This window comes from Protopterus annectens, chromosome 4.part1 (assembly GCF_019279795.1).
Source record: "Protopterus annectens isolate FY-2018-M chromosome 4.part1, PAN1.0, whole genome shotgun sequence".
Lineage (NCBI taxonomy): Eukaryota > Metazoa > Chordata > Ceratodontiformes > Protopteridae > Protopterus > Protopterus annectens.
The window spans coordinates 744,206,382-744,231,226 of record NC_056734.1 but is presented as its reverse complement, the minus strand read 5'-3'; the positions used below and the strand labels follow the sequence as shown (position 1 = coordinate 744,231,226).

Below are 24,845 nucleotides of genomic sequence, written 5' to 3'. Positions count from 1 at the left end.
TCCCCAAGATCAAACAACAGGCAAAATGCAGAACAAGCAGGGGTGTAGCTAGGATTTTCAAATTTGTACTCACAGCTCTCAAATTGCTACCCCCCTCCCCAGCCAAGCTACGGCCATTCTTGTAATTCACGGTTCGCTCTTTTAGTGTTGATGAAGAGGCATTCGCTGTAATGCCTCTTCAGTAATATAATATAGATTCACTCAAACTCGGTTCCTTGAATTGAAAATGAACCTGAAAGTCAGTTCTTTGAAAAATGCAGCATGGTAGTTGGGGTAGAGGATTCATGCTTTTGTTTTCTGTAACTAAGGTACAGGTTTTGAGCTTGAGTAAATTACTAACCATCTGCTACCCTTAACTAGGGTGTTTCATTCACACACACACACCCCTACCTACCTCTTAGTGCAAGAAATATGGACAAAGCCTAAAATAAACAGGGACAGATATTAAATAATGCTCTTGTGGGCTTAGAAAATTGCTAGAATAACATGATTTGTGCTAGTATGAGAAAGTTGGTAGAATAACAGGATTTGTGCTAGTATGAATTTTTCTAAAGGACATGAAGTCTGAAACTCAAATGTCTGTCATTATTTAGCAACTTCAGCCTCAGAAATGAGGAACAGAAAATATATGGGGCAAAAATCTGGACATTCTGCAAAATTTGGACAGTTGAGAGGTATGCTACCTACCTACCACACACACACACACACACACACACACACACACACACACACACACACACACACACACACACACACACACACAAACAACAAATACCTCTCAACCTCTTAGAGCAACAAACCCATAAATAACACTGAGGCAAAGACACAAAAATAAGGACATTTTTTTAAATACTGCTCTTATAAACTAAGAAAGATAATAGAATAGTAGCAGGTCTTGCATTAGTATGAATTTTCTGAAAGGTATGAAATCTGAAATTCAAATGTCAAATGTCTGCCATTACTTTCTAACTTCAGTCTTTAATGATTTGCCACTAATTTGCAGAAAACTGCAATTTTATGAAAAACTGACCAAAAATGTGATGCAAAAATATAAAATTACCAGACAATACAGCTGGGAACTTGTCAAAGAAGGGACACCATTTTAATATGAGCACTGTTAACTTGAGCAGCTGACAAAATTAGAGAATCTACATGCATTTCTGAAATAAAAATAATGTATAACTCTGATCATTACGGTTATTTATAATTGTAAACCCTCCACGTTTTCTTCCAAAATTGCTATTTTGCAGAGGGATTATTAGGGGGGAGAGCAACATTTTGAGCTAAAATTTGGGACAGTTGAGAGGTTTGGATATTCCTAATTCTATAAAGTGATTTATTTGCACATACCTCTCAACCCCTTAATGCAGGAAATCTGGACAAGGCCAAATATATAGGAGGAACATACAAACAGTACTAAAATTGATCTTGTATAAACTTAAGACAGTTGATAGAATAACAGGTCTTGCTTTAGCATGCATTTTTCTGAAGATTATGACGTCTGAAACTTAACGTCTTGTCATTATTTAGTGATTTCATTCCTAAATGATTTGCCAGAAAAGTTTTATTTTGCATTTTACAGCACAAACACCAATAAATATCTGCTAAACAAAGCAATGCAGTCTCACAATGAAACTAGACCTAGCATTAAAACTTCTCTGCCCTTGAAACTCACATTCATTGAAACAGCACTGAAACCCACATTCAAAGAAAATACATTTTGCCAGAGGCAGATAAAGATTAACTTTGGGCTATTTTTAAATCATAGGCCCCTTGCACATGAAACATCACGTGTTCTTTGATACACCTTCCTGACTGTATTACATTATATTCCTTATACAATACAGTACAGTTGTTAGAGGGCATTTTAAATTTATTGTTTTGAACATTTTTCCAGTAAACAATGAAACAAAATGCATGCACCAATAATGACAAAACAGCCCAATTCAGAACATTTCCATCATAGAAGTCTACTCAAACTTCTACAGTCCACCAGTATCAGCAAATCTGCACAATCTCTGAACCAGTGAAAGCCATCTACATAATATCATATTAAATAAATCTATAACTAATGAAGAGGTTGCTGCTAGCAAACAACTTTATATTTCATTGTTTCATCTACAAATAAAGTTCCTATTGCCCTTGAGGAATAAATTGCATATGTTGCATTAAAAAATGATACGCTAGTAATATTGCAATAGGGAATGGATGGCAAACTGATAACAGGTTCATAGTTACTACTAGATATCTTTGCCAAAAAGGACTACAGCATCCACCCCCCTTTACAACACGGTACAGTATCAGCAATGCATTTACCTACTGTGGGAGAAGAACCCACAGCCTTCTGCATCAAAAGTAAGTATATTACCTGTTGTGCTATTAACAATAAAAGCAGACACAGCATAAGCAGCACTAAACTTTAGTTCCCCTGCAGCTCTCAGCTCCTTGTAAAATGTACTCGACACTCAGCTGTATCTCTGAACTTTGCAGCACAAGAAATCTGGAAAAAGACAACATTTATTGGGGGGGGGGCAAAAGCCCAAAAACCAGGGACACATTTTAAACTTTGCTTGTATAATTTTGGAAAGTTGCTAGAATAAAATGCACAATCCTTACCACCATGCATGTCTTAACCCAGAACCATATGCACTACAGTCAGCGCAACATACCACTATGCTAAATCAGCAGTTTGAAAAATAGGAAGACTGAAACTTAATGGCTATCATTTAGATAGATCTCAACCTCTTAGCACAAAAAACCTGGAAAAACAAAGTCAATAATGAGGGAGTACAAATTCAGTTCTCACTTCACATCTTAGTACAAAAAACCTGGACAAACAAAAACAATAATGGGGGAAATACAACTTCAGTTCTCACTGTAGCTGGGGAATACAACTTCAGTTCTCACTTCTCGCCACAGCTGGGGAATACAACTTCAGTTCTCACTTCTCACCATAGCTCATAATTGTTAGAAAACAAAATATGAACAAAGTTCAGAAATGGTGGTGATTAGGGGCTTTAGGCTCATTTTACCCTGAGGCAAAGGTACAGGGTTTGAGCATAAACACCTATAGCCAGCAGGTCTATTATGTGGGGGGCATTTACACACACACACACTCCTTACCTGATAATCCATTTATGCTGTTCACACACACTCCTTACCTGATTATCCATTCACACTGTTCACACACACTTGACATAACTATAGAATGCCTTGTGGTTGCCTTTATAATCTGCAGCAATTTTGTTTTCATAGCTATCTTTAGATGATTTGATGAGGAATCTCAGTTTTTTGCTGAGGCTAACAAGGGAGTTTTTCCAGTCTTGTGATTTCACTCTTTTCTGCAACAGATTTTTCCTTCTGTTGTAGAGTTTGTTTATGGTAGGGGACCACCAGATTGACTTCCCTTTTTTGGAGGAGAGCATCTTGGTTCTGTTTAGTATGGCCCATTCTATGCACTTGTGTATATGCTCTTACTGTGGATTGGTTTATGATTCAGCAGTCATACACCTATTTTCCATTTGCGTGGGCGTCGTGAAGTTTGCCACCTCTGTTTTTAGAAGCCTAAAATTGGCTTTGGAAAAGTTTTTTATGGTGGTTTCCTTTAGTAGGGGTGTGTATGGGATGTGGATGTCCATGGTGATAAGCTTGCGGTCAGATCTGACCAGGGAGGAATTGATTTCAGGTGTAGAGCAATGGTTGCCCATGTTGGTAATGACCAGGTCAAGGATGTTTCTACCCTGGTTGGGGTAAGAATTAGTTGGTCCAGGGCAATGGAATTAATGAATTCCAGAAAAAGTTAAGCAAGTGTGTTGGTACATGAGTACTTTTCCCAGTTAATGGAGGGGTAGTTAAAGTCTCCCAGTATAAGGGTATTGGGTTGTACCCTAATATTTTCCAGTGTGTTTAGGAATGTGTAGTGGGAGTCTTGGGACATGGTGGGGGATCTATAGCAGGCTACAACCTGGCTTGCAGTTTTACCCAGTGTTAGCTGTACCTGAAGTATCTCTGATGCATTACGTTGGGCTACTTGTCTGGAGGTGTGCATATCTTTTATGAATATGGAGACATCTCTGTCTTTAGTGCTTTGGTCTGGATTAGGGGTCCGAAAGGTGTGGCATGAATTATAGCTTGGTAATGCTGTGGTACTCTCCAGAGCCTTGAACCAGGTTTCGGTCACTGCACAGATGTCGATGTTCTCCATTTTAAGGAGTGCTTCAAGTGAGTGCATTTTGAGATTTATGCTTCTAGCATTGAGTAGCATAACCCCCAGATTTTGTGTGATAAAAGGGTTTGCATGTCTGCTACAATGGTTTTCATAGTAATAATTCACCATGCATCTTGTTTCTTGAATTACCAGCATATGCAAGAATCATTTCTACATCAGGATTACTACCCAAGAAAGATCATTACATTCAATGCAGGAATTGCCATCATTTACATTGCAGAGGTTCACAATTATTATTTTTATTTATTTCCATTTTTTTAGTATGGGAGTATACTTTTAAAGTTTTGATTCCATTTTTATTATTGGCTCTGTTTTATTGATATCCCAATTTCTGGATAAGCAGGATGTGTGGCTCTCTTAATTTTGCACTGTGCCACCTAGTGTGTGTCCTGCCCTAACCTTGTTAAATCCAAGTAGATGTTATCAGCAGGATATCATGTGAACCTATCTTGTAAAACCTTCACTTACTCCATGAAAGTCTACATTTCTGTTCTTGAATTAACAACCAGATTATTTGTATTTAGAGGCATCTGGCTACACCTACCACACTGTTTATCTAGGATTCCTAGAATATACTTCTTGTCCTTGCTAGCCTTCCCCTGTTACTTCCTTTCTTCCTCTCTTCTGTTTCAGTCTCTAGATTATTACATTTCTCATCATGTTAGGGGTGGGGAAGGAGAAAGCAAGGCATACATTTTAATGTTTTTCGGTAGTACTAGAACTTGTGCATACAAATTGTCCTCTTATTTCTTCTTATGTTGCCAGAGTACTATTTTTAGCCTGACACCCTGTGAAAACTTTCAGTGAAATCTGAAAATAAACGTTCTTTAATAAAATGTATTACTGCAGCTATCAAAAACTTAGATTTCATGTTAGATATTAATTTTCCCTTCTTGGGTTTATGCAGTAGACTGATAATGCTTAAAATATTTTGCAAAATATAAAAACTCGTGCACCTCTGTTGAACATTACACCTCCTAACTGTTATAACTTCACATAATTCAGCCTGATGTTTTGTTGTAGCCATCTTTTTATAGTACTGTTTAAATGAGATAGCTGTCATCTTCCCAAAATATTTTCACAAATATAACATGCTTTGACACTGTACAGCATGTGATTATTTTTCCTACCACATTTTTTAAGTGACTAGTTATGATAAAAATGCAATTTCCAAATACAACCAAAAGCTTAGGATAAGACTGAATATTATATATTTCAACACTCTTAATAACTTATGCCATTTTCTATATTTGGATTGTAGGGTTTCAGTATAGACATTTTCTGTGGTACTTTACAAATGGCATGTAGCATTATTTATATAAAGTCCTTGGTGAGATACTTTTACAACTATGACTGAGAATGATGTACTGAACAATTGATCATGTATACGTATATGTATACACACACACACACACACACACACACACACACACACACACACACACACACACACACACACACACACACACACACACACACACACACACACACACACACACACACACACACACACACACACACACACACACACACTTCAATTGAATGCCTTCCATTTGTGAACACTCTTGCCTTCCAACATCAATGATAATCCATTTGCTTGTACGCTCTTGCCTTCCAACTCAGTGCTTGCACACACTTACTTCAACGATAATCCTCTGTTCGTTGCGCTCCTCTGATCGTTGCGCTTGCCTCAATGATAATCCTCTGTTCATTGCGCTTTAATCCTCTGTTCATTGTGTTTGCATACTTCAGTTGATTGCCTTCCATTTGTGAATGTTCTTGCCAGTTCCAACTCTGCCTTCCATTTGTGAACGCTCTAACTCAATTTGCTTGTTTCCCGCCCGCTTGCAGCCAGCCGGACATGATGTGAGCTCACTTCCGACTGGCTGGTATCATCCTTAAAGGAGCCAACACCTCCTTAAATGTACGTACATTTTTTTTTTTGTTTTTTTTCAAAAAAGCTACCCCCTTCTAAAAAAGTTGTACTGAAATCAGTACAGTGCATATGCCTCCCGACGTCCCTGAGAACAAGGACAGTAACAAGAGCATCATGTCCTTGTTTGTTCCATAGCAGTAACAGCTTTGCTCTCCCACAAAAGAACAAGCTATGCTTGTTTGTGACCTAACAATAGCTGAGCTTTGTCCTCCCCCCAAAAAGAGCAGTGTACCCTTGTTCATGCCATAAGAGGAACTGAGCTGTGCTCCCCCAAAAAGAACAGTATATACCTGTTTGTGATATCCTACCTGGCCTTCAGTTGCTGGCAACTGCATATCCTACAACTCCCAGTTAATATCCTCACACATTTTAATGCCAGTGATATGGAATGTCTTGCACACTTTATGTCTCACACTACTAGTCAAATAACTGATGAAGTGCCAAGAAACACAGACATGTAAGACAGAGCAGTATATTTGCAAGTATTATCATAACAGATTGTTTGATCACTATCTGCACTATAGCCAAATATAATAAAGAGAATTAAATGTACAAATCACATCTGATGGTTTGATTGCAGTGTACATTCTGATGCAGTTGGTTGTGTGAAGAATGACTGTAGTTCTTTGTTGCAAAACTGTTTCAGTGGCAAAGAGGAATAAGGCATCCATCCTGTTTTCTGAAGATGCATTGGTGTGAGAGTTCAAATCCTGAGCTATGCAGAAATATTTTAAGCATACTATCATGTTCTATTGTGTATGTTTCATAATTGCATGTATTTCTCCTTTTTTTCAGTTCCATATTCCTGTTACTTTTACCAGACAACAAAGACATTACAGGTTTGGCTGTGCTCATTTGGTTTACTCAAAGTACCATATTGCAGAAATAGGGCAAACTAGACTACCTAGGAAGCAGACAATCACAAATATAAATCAGATATTTTGAATTAATGCTCTTGGGCATCGCAAAAGCCAGGCCTGGAGTACAGATGGAACTGTCAGCATTTGCAATGCAGCTTGAGTTTGCATATGGATATATCTTGCATGCATGTAAAGTTTGCTCACCATTCACTGGCTGCAGACTGCACTATGGGAGTGTGTGTGTGTGTGTAGATATATATATATATATATATATATATATATATATATATATATATATATATATATAGATATAGATATAGATATATACACATATGGGTCTATGACATTTCATTGAAACTCCATTTTGCTGAAAATTTCTGGCATAGGGTCCAAATCACCAAAAATAGTACTGACAGTGTATCTTCCCTTTTCCCCTACTGTAGTGCAAGCTCAGAGTGAGAATATTAAAGTAGGGGGTGTGGGGGTCACAGTCCCCCACAATGGGGGGTGTGGGGGGCATATCCCCCCACCTACTCAGGCTATAAACTACTTACTTACCCTTTTAATAGAGACTGCTCAATATTAAACAATACTAGACACTATTAAACTACACTGGGTGGGGGGGGTTATGCTCCCCACACCCCTCACACTCCCCCTACTTTAATATTCTAAATCTGAGATCACACTGCAGTGGGAGAAAAGAACAGATACACTGTCAGTACTATTTTCGGCGAAATGGATTTTAGGCGATTTGGACGCTATGTCAGAAATTTTTGGTGAAATAGATTTTCGGTGAAGTGACACTGATCCATATATATATATATATATATATATATATATATATATATATATATATATATATATATATATATATATATATATAAACACACACATACACACACACACACACACACACACACACACACACACACACACACACACACACACACACACACACACACACACACACACACACACACACATACACACACACACACACACACGCACACACACGCACACACACACACACACACACTTCATTAGTGGTGTTTATTCTTCATTTCCTGTACCTGACATAAAACTATGTGTGGAAACATTACAAACTAAGGGCAGGATCTAACTATACATCATATATTTACAATACATTCATGTGGGGCCACCCCTCCACACCACCAAGCAGTGCAACACCGGGGTCTCAGTACTTTTTTCCACATGTATAGCAGCCACACTAATAAGTGTAATATATAATATTGTGTGCTCCATCATGGACAGGGCCAATTGGTGGTGCACACAACCGTGTTCTGCTAAATTCAAACATCCAACTATTCTCAATAAGGGTACTGATGTTGCTACACAGCTAGACTTCTAAACAGCAAAAAGCAGTTGCAAGTGTTAGATAAAGCTGTGTTCATAACTAGTACCATCTAGCCCAAAATCATATGTATTACTGGACTGAGTACAATAACATGTGCTGCCACAGGGTCAATTAATTTGGAGGTATATTTTAGAGACTTCATACTACCACACTTCAGAAATGCAGCTTGAGTTTGTGCACTGCTTACACAGTCAACTCAAGTGGGTAGAAGGTCACCTATGTTCTTGTGGATAATGTCCATACTAATGCCTTCCTCAGCCTTGTACATAATACTTGTCAGTCGTATGGGTTATTTGTTGTATTTCTGCACATTCCCAGATTGATAAATAAATAATAAACAATAAACAGGACCTGCTGGAGGGAGAGGTTCCTAATCCAGAGACTTCCCATACTCTGGAAAAAGACTCCCCGTTCGTGTCAAACAGAACACTTCACTAGCAGTCTTCAAGAAAAATCATGACGACTGGATGGGTAACAGGAAATTCACCCCGGGATCACTTCAACAGCCTTGCTTGATAGTGGCACAGAAAACTAACATCTGGCAACAGGACAACTGGGAATATTCTTGGACTAGACTTGTGTTGGCTCTAGGGCCATTAGCCTAGTATATACCTATGAACCTATGAACCTATGATGTGCATTGTAAATCACACATTTCATATTACTTTGCGTAGTGAGATAGGGCCCTTAGTTGTTAATGTTTTCACATGTATTTTTACATCATAAAGAGGAAATGGACAGCAATCACCATTAATACACCATATACATATAGATTTTAATAGAGCAGTGACCAAAGGGATTGCACATTGTTAAGCAGTGCATTAACTTGTGCACATTGTTATAGTCAACCTAATTGTATTGAGTTTCTAAAATATACCTGCTAATTAACTGACTCTGTGGCAGCACATGTTAATGCATTGTTGCTGTAGGTAAATGTTACTGGGTTCAGTTACAGGTGTAGTTAGTACTTTTTCAAGTCTTTATAATACTTTCAATTATATTTACATATATTACTGCCATTCCACATTGCTTCTTGTTTGTGCACGTTGCACACCATCATGCAATTCTGCTTTATAGAAAAGCAATGGGGATTACATATACCTGGATTTGAAACCAGTACCATCTGGGCCCCAAAACATAATGGATCAATGCATTAACAGTTGGGTAGCAGATGTATTTTGGAGACTGAATGACAATTGCAGACTTAATTGCTGCTGCATACACCTGCTACTTAACAGACTCTCTGGCTGCAGGTATTAATTCACTTAATGAAGTGATACATTCCTTTTTGGGGCCAAATGGTACTAGTTCCAAATATAGATGGTAGTAATAGAGTTAACTGCTTTTACACAACCATTGCTTAGCAATGTTGTGAGATGTGCACCATCACGCAATAATGCTTTATAAAAATATAATTGGGCATTAGGCAATAATGCTTTATACAACATTAATGGAGACCTCACAATAATGCTTTATACAAACTTAATGGGGAAGATAGGACAGTGGTGATATGGGGACCAAGCATGGGGATGTACAAAGGAAAATCCTTGCTAAACTGTGACAGTTACTATTAATTGTATAAAATACATGTGCTACTTAACTGACTCTGTGGCAGCAGGTGTTAACACATTGTTGTTGGTGGCAGATATTACTGGCTTCAAATTTGGATATAGATACTACTTTTTCAAGTGTCTATGATACTTTTAAGTGCATTTAAGTATACTGCTGCTGTTTACAGTTGCTGCGCAATGCACACACTCACACAATAATTATTTTAAGAAAAGAAATGGGGAAGATAGGAAAGTTGTGAAATGGTGAGCATGCAGGGGGAACAAAGTGTAAGCAGGGTAGGAATGTGCACCAGGGATGTAGGAAAGAACCATAGCTATCTATTTCTTCAATAATAGAAAACTGATCATATATGTAGAATATTAGTTCAATTTGCATTGTCACCTCCAGAAAGGGGGGGGGGTGACCACAACACAATAATATTGTATATCCAATTGGACTGAATCAAGTGTGTCAAGAAGAGATATTTTCAAGGTGGAGAGCTATGAATGGGACAACTTTATTTTTGTGGGACAAGTATCCTTTTTTGTTTTTTTTTTGGTAGCGAGGGGAATGTTGGGGAAGGGATGTATGCATGTCTGGGTCAGGTAGGTTTGGTAGGTGAGGAAGCAATCACAGACAGACAAGACATACAAGACAAGCAAAGGGATGGTGAAGGACACAGAATGTGGGTGAACACCATTGTTGGGGTGAGGTTGGGAACATTGAGGACCCATGTTCATTAAGCTGGGTGACAGTAAGAATCAAGTCCTCACCCACTGAACTGTCATCACATTCCCTTTATTGTGCTGCTGGCTGCACTGCCTGACATCTGTGTCTTCTCCTGGTTTGTTGTACAAGGATGGAGAGAAAGTGCTCCAACTGGCATAGATGTGCACCAACAGCGCAGAATCCTATGCACCAACCCTTGCAGTTCATCACAGGTGATACATTCACTACTACCACCACTCCTTCCGGAGGGAACCACTGACCTATCCTCTGGCAGAACTACCTGATGTCCCAAGTGGTGCAGGGGCAGCAGAGGGGTGCTGCCAGGTTGTATCCCAGACATGCTGGGTAGAGGTGCTGTATCCAGTGGAGTTGGGGGTGGGAGGATCCAATGGGACAAGCCTATCCCATTGTGCTGTGGGGAAAAAATAAAAAAAGCGAGAGAAGGTAAAAGTTGGGGTGAGAAACAAAAGAAGGATAACAGTGGTAATTTCATAAGTAACATATAAAGCATTGATATAATTATTTGACTCTATTCTGTTACCTTTACTTTTGAGACTACAAATTCCTAGCAAATTTATTTGTAATTGATGAGACTGTACAGTTCATAAAAGATGCACACTATAGTACAGAGTGCAGCAAGTAATCCTTGATGTGTGCATATATTGCACATATGCATGTCCACATTACACTTATTACAGCTTACGGCAGCCCATTTGTGCCACTGGTATAGAGGTTTGAACTTACATTGCAATAATGATGAAAATTTAACAGTCTAATACTGTACTGTTATTTTGCCCTACAAACTAATGCATGCATAGTTTCCTTTTATAGTTGAGAGATGCATGTTCACTATTTGAGAATATGGAACTGTTGGTTTGTCCTACAGACAAGGCATGCATCCTTTCTTTTACAGTTCTGATAAGCATGCTCAGTTTGATACAACTGTGTTAAATACCAAATAAGCTGTCAACTTTTTATCCTACAATAACAGTACAGTTATGATGCAAACATTCCACATGCTTTCCACATCCTAGCCAATCTCATAGCATGGGTCCTCACATTAGGAGCTCTCCCCATGGGAGCTGTGGAAAAAAACTGAACAGAATACCATTATAAATTCCAGTCTTGACTTTATTCAACTTTTAAATCTTACAAATAGTCAGTGTAATTGATACTTGCAAATTTGTGGAGTGTCTCTAGTCCTAAATTCCCTGGTGCAATGGTTGAGAGTATCCTTCTTCTTCCTTATGAGGTTGTTGAAGTGGTTTAGACATTGTTTATCAGTGTGGGGGATACCTGTAGCCCTGGTCAAAGCCCTGGAAACACTATTCCACACTTCAGATTTGTATTCTGAGCCTGAATAGTCCCTCTGCAGCATCTGGGGCCCATGATACTGAAATAGGAGTCAAACAAAGACTTTTAACTCCTGGACACCCCAACTCTGAGCTCAAAAGCACAGTCCCACACCAGAAACACCAGACATGACTACCAGAGATCAAGCCTAATGTAGAATGAGATTCCCCCCAGTTGAGCTTTATATCTTGATGTTTTGCCATCAATTTCAGTTATTGCATACTTACTGGGTGTGTGAAAAGTGTTTGAAAATGTTGCATGATGCTTACCATCGCACAAACATGGTGAGTAGGTTTGCCACTTCCAGTGTTTGCTGTACTCAGCACATTGTACAAAAAGTGGCAAAAAAAAAAATAATGAAGAAAATTAAAGAAAGGAAAAAGCAAATGACATGCTGTCATATTATCTTTGGGCAGAATCGCTGCTGTCTGTGTCACAACTCTCAACCTACTATCACCAAAAGGAGGAACAGCCACTCTCATAATGTGGAACAAATGGGCAATATGTGGAAAACATACTATGGCTTATTAACATCTTAAAGTAATGTGGAATATTGTGCAAAATGAACTGTTTCAGACCCAAAATGAGGTACATGAGAGGCCAGCAACCATACACGGACATACTTTCCACATTCATATAAGAGGTTTCATGGCCAGCAAGACTGCTAAGAGCTGCAAAACCTTGCTTATGCATGTCATGTCTCATTCATATGTATGGTGCAATGCCAAGCAATATGCAACATCTCATCCATGGTAACACTCCATGTCGACTCTATACGAAACTTACAAGACATTTATTGAATCCTGGGAATCATGTAGTCATTTTATTGGCCAGAGGGCCCACTTGTTAGTTTTTTATTTTATTTTTTCCCCTGTTCTGCTATAAATTTTGCATATTTTCATGGGTTAGAGATACATGGTAGCAAACCCCTAGAAAGCATTTTTTCCCTGTAGAATGGTTCTTAAAACTGCACCCTGTAAAACAGCAATATATATCAAATACCTTGTGCCCCAACAAGCTTAGAGCAGCTAGTTGGGCATTGAGTGGCAACATGTACTAGTTGAATTCTGTATTGTGTAAACATTAAACTTAGTAGAATTTAATACTGTTTAACATAATCTTTCCCAATAAGGCACCCTTATTTGTCTGCACCAAAGGACTGGACAGTTTGGATATGTAATTCCCTAACATCTCTGTAGCCAGCTTGGTAGATATGGGCATCTTGAGACATGTTCACTGACAACCACTTAAGCCTTAGCAGACACAGTATTTGAGAAGTGTACTTACACAATAACACTCTTACATGCACGTGCACATGAGGTTGCTGAAACCACACACACAACACCCACCTCACATAGCACACAGCACACACATAGACTAATGTATGCTGAGGCACTTAAAGGCAATCTTTCTAGACAACAAAAGTCACCTAGACTGCCTCAGCAAGCCCAAAGGCACTCAGAAAAAATAACACCTAACATTGCACATACTGTCACTCTCAGTGGAGCCCCAAACACTAAGCCCTTAAGGCAAGCAACCAGGACACTTATCATAGGAGACTCAATTGCAAGGTATACTGATTCCTCTCTAAGCAGACTGAAATTGCTTATCTGGAGCCAGGATCTGCCTAATCACACATCGCTCAAGTCATTACATCACAGGTACCAGTATGATTCCATCATAGTCCATTTATGTATAAATGACCTAAGAGGTTCTTCCTTGGACTATAGGAAAAGAGACATTATGGAGTTTTCAGATTATGTGACTCAGGCAGTACGACCTTAATATTGAGCAGCATATGACCATCATTGAAGCTGACAACTCAGTATGAGAAAAAATGATTGTCTTCAACAACAGGCTGTCTTTCTGGTGTCATTCTAAGGGGATCTAATATTTGTCAACTTGGGAGGATATAGAGATGTTTCTATCACTAATGAAAAAGATTAGCAAGTAAACAAGTGCCAGTGGGACTGCTTATGGAGGTGGGATTTCCTGGCTGATGTCCTGGTATCAGATTTTAAGGGAATGTCTAAGAGAAGGCTGTGTCACTAAAGATAAAGTAGAAGTCCTTGGAGGAATAAGTTAGAACCACTTGCTTGGACTTTCCCACTGATAGCAATATAAATTTTGTTGAGTAGCATAGCTAAACCACGGGCACAGATCATCTATACAGTGACAAATGATGACACAGATTCTGCCATCTTTTCAAGCTACCAGGTTCTCAACTGGCTGAGAAAACATGCTAGAACAGATTGTAATCCCAGGATGTGAGGAATGATTGGATTACACCGGAATTCTACTACATGAAGATGCCCATTCTTTTCTTAACAGTTCCTCTTGGATCCTTCTGTTGATGTACACAGTGCCATTGCTAAAGTCAGGTCATTGGATGGCTCTATAACTCTCTGAAGTATGGCTGCAGTATAATAACAGACACTAAAATTCTATCAAGAGTAGGATAAAAAGTGTAAAATGATTTAAAGCAAATGAAATCTCAATGCAATCACTTCAGCTGGTGTATTATTAGTCACTACTTTATATGCATTTTCAGATTTGGTCCCAGTTATGTTCAAACCATTTTCTCCCCAGCCTGTCATGCAGTACAATATCAATTGATTTCCTGTATTCTAAGAATGCCATGCCCTCCAAATTCTAGCTGTCTACCTCAACTCTGTTAAAGTTAAGGAGATAAATAAAAACTTTACTACTTCCATTGTTGTAACATGAAACTCTACTGCTGTCCAGTTAACTGTCTCATTACTACACATCTACTGAGTGAGGCTGTCCAACAGAATTCTCTCCATCAGCCCCCCCGGTGATATAATTTAAACACAAATACTTTTTTTCTCTTATTATTCTCATTTTTTTCAGCAGTATTTCTTACACTTTGTCAAGGTCATACCTGGCAAAAACAAAACTCACGGAATTCACTTCTCTAATTTTGAACTCCCTTTTCATTGTTTTTGATTGTAAATCAGTAGCAGTGCAGCTTCTAAGTGTAAAATAGCCATGATTCTGTTTTTTTATGGATTTTGACCTTTCTTCATTTTGGTACTCTTTGAATTAGGTATATATAATTTAGGGTGTTCTGAGTAAAATGTGCTTGTCCCTTGTAAAAACAAGTACATTTATATTCTTTTGGTTGAGTTACTGATAAGTTAATTTCAGTGGCTTAGGTCCTGTTCAGTTTGGAATTCAATGATTAATATTGGGATCATAGTAAAGGCCTTTGTTATATAATAGTACTCTTCAAGCATGCCCTAGGAATTTCACAAACAAGACTATAACAAAAAAAAAAAAAAAAATATATGGTTACAATCAAAACCTTGACATGCATTCAGTTGAATGGTCAAGTCTCCAAATCAGAATGGCAAAAATAATAATGTAATTTCACCCCCTTGTCAAACCATGTTAATATTGATGGTTCTACATTCTCTGTTATGAAAATGTGGCCATTGAATTAAATGTGCCATTCAATGTTCGGTGTTGAGGTTTGCTGAGTTTCTGTTTGAGGATTAGCCCCATTGAAAACTGCCTTTTGATGTTCCCATCTATAACTGAATGCACTTCATGAACGTGATAGTAAACCAAAAAAAGATATAGTTTTCATGTCCCATTTTGAAATTATTTCAGGCCTCATTTCACTTTTAAAAAGACTCACCAAGTAGAGATCACTATTATCAAAACGAATCAAATATTATACACTTAAAACACCAAATGTCAAACTGTGGTAAATGTGTTGCATATTGTGTAATACAAAGCTTAAAATTCTACCTGCCATGATTTCAGGTCAGAAAGCTTTGCACATGATCCATTGGAGAAGGGTCCAGATGGAGTCTGACAAGAATACATGTTATGCAGTGCAGTCAGAACTGCATATACAGCATTGTATGCACGACTTATTAGAACAAATGTGTAGAAATCAAACAGGGATGCATCCAGATCTTTCACCTTCTCTTCTCCTGTGCAAACTTTAATTTCACTGCTCTTTACACTCTGTTCTACAATTTTGCTTCCATTGTTGCCCCTCCAAGTGCAGCCGAACGCTTTTTCCCAGAAAAGTTTGGTAAAAGGATCATCTTGTGACTCTGAAGGATGCATTTCATAAAGAAAGTCCAGAAAGCCTACAATTTCTGTTGTGTGATGGGCAAGTCCAATTGCACCATTAATTGTTTCTAGCATCTCCCTTTTAAAGACTTCTTGAGCTACTGTACAAGGTTCATTTATAATCCAGACTTTCCCTGTAATGTTGTTCATAGCAATCTCATCCATAACAGGGACTAATGTCTGCTTACTTGCATAAATGACAATCACTTTTGCTGTTGATCTTTTTACTGCTTCAATTATCTTAAGATACTTCATTTTTGAGTTACTTTTTGGTACTGTTTCTATAAAATCAATACAACCACCGACTTGTAAAAGATTTTTTTGCAAATTGTTTTTACCTAATATTCCCCTGTCATCATCAGAAACGATAAGTCCTATCCATGTCCAACCCATATGCATGAAAAAACGCATCATACCAAGTGAATTAAAGTTGACGTTTGCAACTGTCCTTAAAAATGAAGGGAATTCAGTCTTGTCACTTAAGGAAGACAATACTGCTCCATGGCTAATCTATTAAAAGGGAAAAAAAACAGTAGTATTATTGACAGGCAAAGGATTGGGTTTCAACGGATGATTTTTATCAGCACCAAAACTTTGTTAAGAAACATTTCATAATGTATATTTCAGTTATATTTTGTTTCATATAATACAACTATAAAAATATGAAACATTGATATTTTGACCTACAGAGCATATGAAATGTGTAACCATTGTTAGAAAATCTGATGTAGTACTTTGTAGAAAAACTTGTATTTATATAGGTTACAAAACTGTTAGTCCCACACTGCTGTTGTGGCAGAAATTTGAGGCCTGCCCCAGTTGTTTATCCCACTTTTCAAATTTATGGTGTCATGCACTCCATACTGGCTAAGGGCATGGGCATGTAGACCCTTGCAGAATGTAGCTATGTGAACTATTCCACTGCCCCCCTAAAGTGTAATAGACTTCTCCTATACTGCTGGTATTACTTCACAAGTGAGGTAATTTATTCCTTAAAACAGCGTAACTTCCAGCACTCTAATTTTACAGTCACTTATACAATCACACATATATACTTCATATCACAGCACTCTGTAAGCATATAACCTCCATCTACTTCTTTTACATGTTTCCTCCTAACAATCGGTGCCCTCATCATAGATGACTCTTCATTCTTTGATGACCCCTGTCCCCCTCCTATAGATATCCTCATAAGAGAATCCCTGTACTCAGCTTAGTTTCCTTTGGAGGTGCCACCACAGATAAAAGGGTCTGTATAAATTTTGGATGGAATTGTTGGTAGAATTCCATCTCTTCCACCTTGATCACCCTTAGAAAATACAGTTTGCCCTAGCTGATCTTCATTTATCTTCCAATTATTGTCCACCTCTGCCTAGTGATGTAATACTGACACACTGCTGTTGTGGCAGAAATTTGAGGCCTCCCCCAGTTGTTTATCCCACTTTTCAAATTTATGGTGTCATGCACTCCATACTGGCTAAGGGCATGGGCATGTAGACCCTTACAGAATGTAGCTATGTGAACTATTCCACTGCCCCCCTAAAGTGTAATAGACTTCTCCTATACTGCTGGTATTACTTCACAAGTGAGGTAATTTATTCCTTAAAACAGCGTAACTTCCAGCACTCTAATTTTACAGTCACTTATACAATCACACATATATACTTCATATCACAGCACTCTGTAAGCATATAACCTCCATCTACTTCTTTTACATGTTTCCTCCTAACAATCGGTGCCCTCATCATAGATGACTCTTCATTCTTTGATGACCCCTGTCCCCCTCCTATAGATATCCTCATAAGAGAATCCCTGTACTCAGCTTAGTTTCCTTTGGAGGTGCCACCACAGATAAAAGGGTCTGTTTAAATTTTGGATGGAATTGTTGGTAGAATTCCATCTCTTCCACCTTGATCACCCTTAGAAAATACAGTTTGCCCTAGCTGATCTTCATTTATCTTCCAATTATTGTCCACCTCTGCCTAGTGATGTAATACCTCTTACTCCTCTATTAGCCCAGATAGTTGCCTCCCAATGGTGCAACAATGGAAATTTCTGAATGTCTCTTAGAAGGTCGCTGTACTGCCTCCAGTGTACTGCATATGTCATTCTTGTTTTTTTTTTTTTTTCATATTGCTAATTATGTAAAGTTTTTATTGACTTGTACATACCTTTTGCTTTTAAAAGACAGGTAATCCTTAAAGTTTCAAAAATGTGCCATGTTTATTGCATCTTGGTATTTTCTGCTATATAGTAAGTAATATATCAAAATTATTTTGTGTTTCTCAATACATTTTATTGTGCTTTACCATAAAAATAACCACCATAAGGCATGCTATACTAAAGTAATCCTGTTTTACTATTTCTCATTCTGTTTTCCAGAATTCCATTTAAGTTGCCTTTATATGGTTCATGCTACATATAAAACAATGAAAGCTTTGTCTTCCCATTTGGATAAAATGTCAGTAGTCACATGCATCTTAGACAGACTGTAGGACCCAGTTGCTTTCATTTGTCTCCTTATTTGTCATGGTAAGCAAGCTCTTGCCTGCTTTTTTACAGACGTTTTGGAGCCACAACAAAACAAGCTAGATAAATTACAGTGGTTTTCTATGGCTGTTGATTTGTAGTTCTGCAGCTATTAACAGACCTTACCCAATGCGCTTCCTTAGGTGTCAAAGTTGTGAGATTTTTGCAGGAACCTTTTCTTAGTCCTTTATAAAAGAAAGCGTATGAGCTTGTGAGGAGCATGCAAACTACTTGGCCTGTTTTTTTTTTTTTTTTTTTGCTGTCTATGGAGGGGAATGTGTGTGTTTTTAATCTTGCATTTTGCAGACGTACTGCATTTGTACAAAAGTATTTTACATTTTTTGACTACAAAAATATTTTTCCACCCTCAGAATGTAGTACTTTCCTGAACATTGAAAATCCATTTCATCTCTGCATGTTTTTTTCCTTTAACATATCACAAAATGGGTTTCCTTTAACAGGTTTGAATGTAGGAAGAAATATTGACAGGATCACATTCACTTATTCTAGTGATAAAACATCAGTTTGTGATCTTATAAGAAAGAACTGGCCAATTTTGATGGCCGATGATAAGATGTAAAAAATAGTTGGAGAAAAGCCAAGTTTTTGTTTTAAAAATAATACATTTCTGAAACATTGCTTATGCTATCAGCATGTAAGAACCACTGCTAGGATATCTGAATGTTTAGGAACATATCCCTGCTTGTCTTGTGGTGCTTGTAAATATATTTCTTACTTAAAGCATTTTGTACATCCCAGCATGGGTTCTTGTTATAAAGTTATATGCTACTTATATAAGTGCTGAGTTTATTTAGCTTATTGCACTGTATGCTTTTGTTTCTGTACTGGAAAGACTAATCTGTCATTGAGGGAGCGTGTTATGGAACAACTCTATGACATACGGAAGACTAAAACTATGAATGCCCTTGCTAAGCACATTGAGATTTTTGGTGATATGCATGTTTTTAATTTTATGGTGCTACAATTACTATATAAAGATGGGGAGGGTGACTTTGCAAATAATATGGAGCATGCAGAGATAAAATGGATTTTCTTGATGCAAGCTGATAAGCGATCTGGTGTGAATGATGTTGTGCCTTTAAAACCGGCACTTAAATTACGTGTTTTTTTTATTGATTAATTGTTGCACTGTTTGCTTTAAATACTGTGGATGTGGTTTTATTTGTATTATAGTTTGATGAAGCACTTACATGGCATGAAAGTCCTAACCTTTTATTAAAGTTTTAAGTTTTTATTCTTAGCTATGTTGTTCAGTCCTTTGTGTGTGCATGTGTGTTTGTGTGTGTGTGTGTGTGTGTGTGTGTGTGTGTGTGTGTGTGTGTGTGTGTGTGTGTGTGTGTGTGTGTGTGTGTGTGTGTGTGTCAGAAGTTTACTTTTTTACATTTGGACCTGCCTTTATCCACGTTAGTGCTTGTTTTTTCTCTTTTCGAGTTTGTGAGCAGCCAGATAAAGATGTTATGTTAACCAAAAGATTATGCAGTAGTGTAGCTAGTGTGTGGTGAAAGGAGCAACTGCCTCAGGTGCAAAGTATTGGGGGGGAATGTCCATCCAATCCTGATCTCTCTTTAATGCCATACCAGCTTTTAAAAGTCAATATTGCATTTATGTTCAAACCTGAGCACTGTAGCACTCTGTGTGTGGTCTAAACTGTAACAACTGCTTGCTACGCTTGTAGCAAGCAGTTTGCTATAGTTTAAAAGAAGGACTTTAAATATATATACATATATATATTTTGAATAAAATGTGTTGAAGGAGGGTTGAGAGCAGGGCAAAGAAATGGGACCTGAATGGCTGGGACTGGGGTGGGGGGGCATCTGGCCACTTGATTAGTGTGCCAGTAGAAGGAATATCCATTTTTTTTCTCTTTGCTTTTTTCAATGGACGAGCTGGGGAGGAGGTAGATCTGACTGTAATAAACTGCTACAATGTAACAATCGACTTAATACAGTGGGGGTTTTTTTTTTGGCCACTTACTTGAAGAGCTGAGGGAGTGGGGCACTGGTTCATGGTACTGGCACAGGAAGCTGATTGAGCCAGCTACACTTCTAAGATTATATCAGTGAGAAGTGTATATTGGTACAATAATATATGAGTGATAGCAAGAGTGTTACAAGTAGGAGATAGAGAAAGTGATGTAGTTCAGGTTAGGTAATATGGCTAAACAAGGGGCAATGATATTTGCCTGACCAGAAGATGAGGGCCTTTAGTTGAGTCCTTAAGATTGGGTAAGAAGAGATATTTTTATTTGTGTGAGAATTCTTTCCTAGAGTTTTGAGTCTATTGTAGAAAAACAGTGATCCATGCAATGGAGTAGAGTATTGTGAGGTTGCAATGTGCAGGCAAAGGGGTTATGTTTTTTAAAGCTACAACAGGAATGCTTTCTAATTTGATTAGTTGCTAAAGGAGACAAGGTCTGGTTGACTAGGAGTTTAAGTAATTGGGAAAACATCCAGACTTTTATTGAAAAGGGAGCCTTTTTCTTCAGTGTAATACAGTACTATCATTTAAATATTTTTTGTCATGTCCCTCCATATTCCGTTCAATTTCCTGCTGACTTCTTTACAATTGAATACTGCAGCTTACAACCCTCCCCCTCTCATTTTGTGCCACTCATTCAATTGTCATTCTATATAAAGATTTCCCTTGTATGACTGTTGCCCCATGTAGTATATGCAAACCACTTGTGCAGTCACCTCATATGGTGTGAATTAGAGCTACTGTTTGCATCATTCTCTCTCTGCTCTGAGATGCCTGTGTCTGCTGCAGTAACATAGATAGGATGAGGTGAAATGGATAACTGCCCTGAGTGCAAAGTTTTAGGGACATGATTGGCCATCCATTTTTGTGATTGTTCTTTAGTGCAATACTGGCTTTTAAAACCCAGTATTGCACTTGCAGTCAGACATGAGCACTGTAGCACTCTACGTGTGGTCTAAACTGTAGCAACTCTTACAAAGTGGTAGGGGGTGCATTTGGCTATCCATCTTCCTGATCGCTTTTTAGTGCAATACTGACTTTTAAAAGCTAGTATTGCATTTGTGGTCCTACCTGCATACAATAGCATTCAGTGTATGGTCTACCCTGTAGCAACTGCTTGGTATGTTATAGCAAGCAGTTTGCTACAGTACAAAATAGAAAAAATGTATATTTTTAATTCAAACCTGAGAGCACCTTATCACTCCATGTAGGCAGTGTATAAACTGTAACAACTGTTTGATATATTTATAGTAAGCAGTTTGCTACAGTTTAAATGTAGATTTTTTTTTTTTTACTGAAGTGTGAGCAAGGAGGTTCAGGAGCAAGACACAGAATTGGGATTTGAATGTCTTGGGCAGGAGGGATGGGGGCATGTCATGTATCTGGTCACCTGGTTGGTATGCCAATAGAAGGAACATACTTTGTTTTCTTTTTTCCTCTTCATTTGAAGAGCTGGAGGGGTGGGATGATAGTCCATGAGAATGGCATAGGGTGCTGGTTGATAAAGCTATGCTTCCGGGCAGCTGTCATCTACCATTCTTTCTGTGCACCTACTTCATGTATTAGCCTGTTCTTTTCTAAACCGTATGCACCTCCATCAGTGATTGCTTTTGTTTCCACTTATGTGGCTAAGTTGACACCCACTACAAACCAGTGGTAATTTGTTTAGACACCCATAACTAGTTATCAAATGGGACATACTCATGCATTCTTGTAAAATACATACTTCTGTTAGCACACAGTACACATTTCAGATGCAAAGGTGTAGTGATCACTATGCACATATGGAGTGTTACTGGGTCATGCACAAAAGGGCTAGCAAATAATGCTGCTCCACTACTCCAATGTATTGCACATATATTTTAATCAGCAGCTACTGCTTTGGGTAAAAGGTACACAACAACAAGATGAGTGGATGCTGAGTATCTTATTTCAATACCTAATTCCATGACAAGAGAATTAGGGAATAGTGGCAATATACTTAATTAACCTTTTACTTGCCTTTATGTGTCTGTCTATCATAGCAAAACATCTAGACCCACTCTCCCTCACATTCTTTCAGCATGTGAAAAATGTCACCATTGTTCTTTCATAACTAACTGAAACTTGTAGATTTAAAGACAAAAGGGAAATAGTGCCCAGTGTCACAATTACACAGTACTGTCCATGGTGCAACAGGTAGCACACTTGCAGTTGGTGCTGGAAGACCAGAAGTCTGTGCGTTCTATTTCCACTCCAGGTGACTGGATTACTTCCAGTGCAGTATCTGGGTGGTGCTGCACTCTTGAGTGTGTTGTCCTTCAGATAAAACAGTAAACTCAGGTTCCATCTCCTTGAGCTGTTTGTATGTCAGGTGGATATAAAAGATCCCACAGCTCCTATGAATAGAATAGAGTTAGTTCCCTGATGCCCTGGCCAAAGTTCCCCTAGGAGTACAGATATTATCTTGAGTCTTTCCTGAAATGAGGCAACCAGCCTAGTGGGACTAATCTGGTTATCAAAATATAAAGATAAGTAAAACATACGCCTGTAGGTCTGTTACTGTAAATAAATAACAGCAATACTTTACTGTCCGAAAATTAGAGTACTTTTCATTTTAAGTTGCACCATATTATAAGTCATTCCTCTCCTTTACACAAAGATTTCTTTTAACAGTTAACTCTTTGGGAAAATACTTTTACTTTAGGGAGTCATGTCAAGTCACAAAACATATTTTCACTGAATGCATTACTATTCAACTAAAAGGCATTTAGTAAAGGCCCACTTCAGCTGTTTATAGCTTTTTGCATCTCTCAGTAAAATAATCTTATACAATGTACTTGTGGTAAGCAAATAACTCTAAAAATATACAGAATTTCTACTGTTGAGCCTAAGTTATGCAGGCCAAGTCAAATTCTTTTCCAAAACAATATGAGATTCAAATACAGAAAAATGCTGACAAGGAAAGTGGTGGAATGAAAAGAAAAACACTTTGGAAATGAATGCTTTGTGAGGTCTAAACATTTAGATGGTATTAAAGGAAAACATAAGATAGGAATAATGTAAAGAGTTGGAGGGTGGTGTCTTTTTTACATTTACTTACAATTCATTCACCTAATTTCCTGCCCAGAAACTCTTATTTCGTTTACAAGTTTGCTGACTTGTAAACTTGGATTAACAAGAAAAATACTATAATTGTCAATAATCATTTTCTACTGCAAGGTATATCCTGAAATACACAAGAAAATGAATATGTTATGCATTTAGCAGATGTTTTGTTTTAGGTACCCCAAGGTACATAAAGCCTTCCATCTATTTTAGGTAGCTGTTGCCCTTTCACCTACTCTTTTTTCTTGAAATGTAACATGAAGTATGATGTGGAAGTAATGTTTGATCTCAGCCTCACACTTCTATGTGAGATACACGTCAATACACACCAGAAATAAAAAAATTACTTGAGGACTAGAAGGTAGGACTTTTTGTAAATGACAAAGATACATCTTTCATCTCCCCAAACTGGGAGTTCTCTAAACCTCAACTGCAACCTAAGATCTTGGCCATAAAAGTCATAAACATGAAGGAAGAAAATGCACATTCCTTTGGTGGAAACCTGTATCCAATTTAAATGCATTCACATTAATGTTGATAATGCAGACAGAACTCACACTCGAAGAATAGCAAGAGTAAAGGATACACAGCACTGGCCCTGGGATCCTGCATTGTTGATGTTCCTTCCACTAGATATTCTGACGTACATAATTATATGTCTTCTGTGGGTCTGGAAACAACATATAGAATACACTGGCAAACACTCACAATCTCTTCAATATCTATGTGAGGCAAACTTTTGCTCCACTGTTCCACATATAAGATGTAATCTTTATCGTTGTCCTGATCCAATGATTCAGTTTTTGGAAACAAATCAATGTTCCAGTACCTGGTATAGGGTCTGTCATTAGTAAACCCTCTGCTGCCCCTCCTGTTTGAACATTGGCACCACTACCATTGTTTGACGGTCTGTAGGTATTCTATCTACCTTATTCACAAAAGTAAAAAGTACTTTACCTGTGCCACCTCAAAAATATCTGTTGTAATTTCCTACCTCATTTCATCAAAAACCACAGCCATACAACCTCAAAAATGTATTTATTTATTATTTATTTTATTTTACATTTGTTAACCGGGATGGTCCGACTGGAT

The 24,845-nt window shown here is 37.9% G+C and overlaps 1 protein-coding gene across 1 annotated transcript in view; it reads right to left on the bottom strand.

Moving 5' to 3' along the window:
* LOC122801284 (vomeronasal type-2 receptor 26-like) overlaps nucleotides 1–5,940 on the bottom strand; it is a 255,486-nt gene extending 249,546 nt beyond the window's left edge. Inside the window, exon 1 of the mRNA XM_044070832.1 lies at nucleotides 5,869–5,940. Within this exon, the coding sequence (XP_043926767.1) occupies nucleotides 5,869–5,940 (72 nt within the window). The remainder of the gene's footprint in view (nucleotides 1–5,868) is intronic.
* Between the last annotated feature and the right edge of the window lie 18,905 nt (nucleotides 5,941–24,845).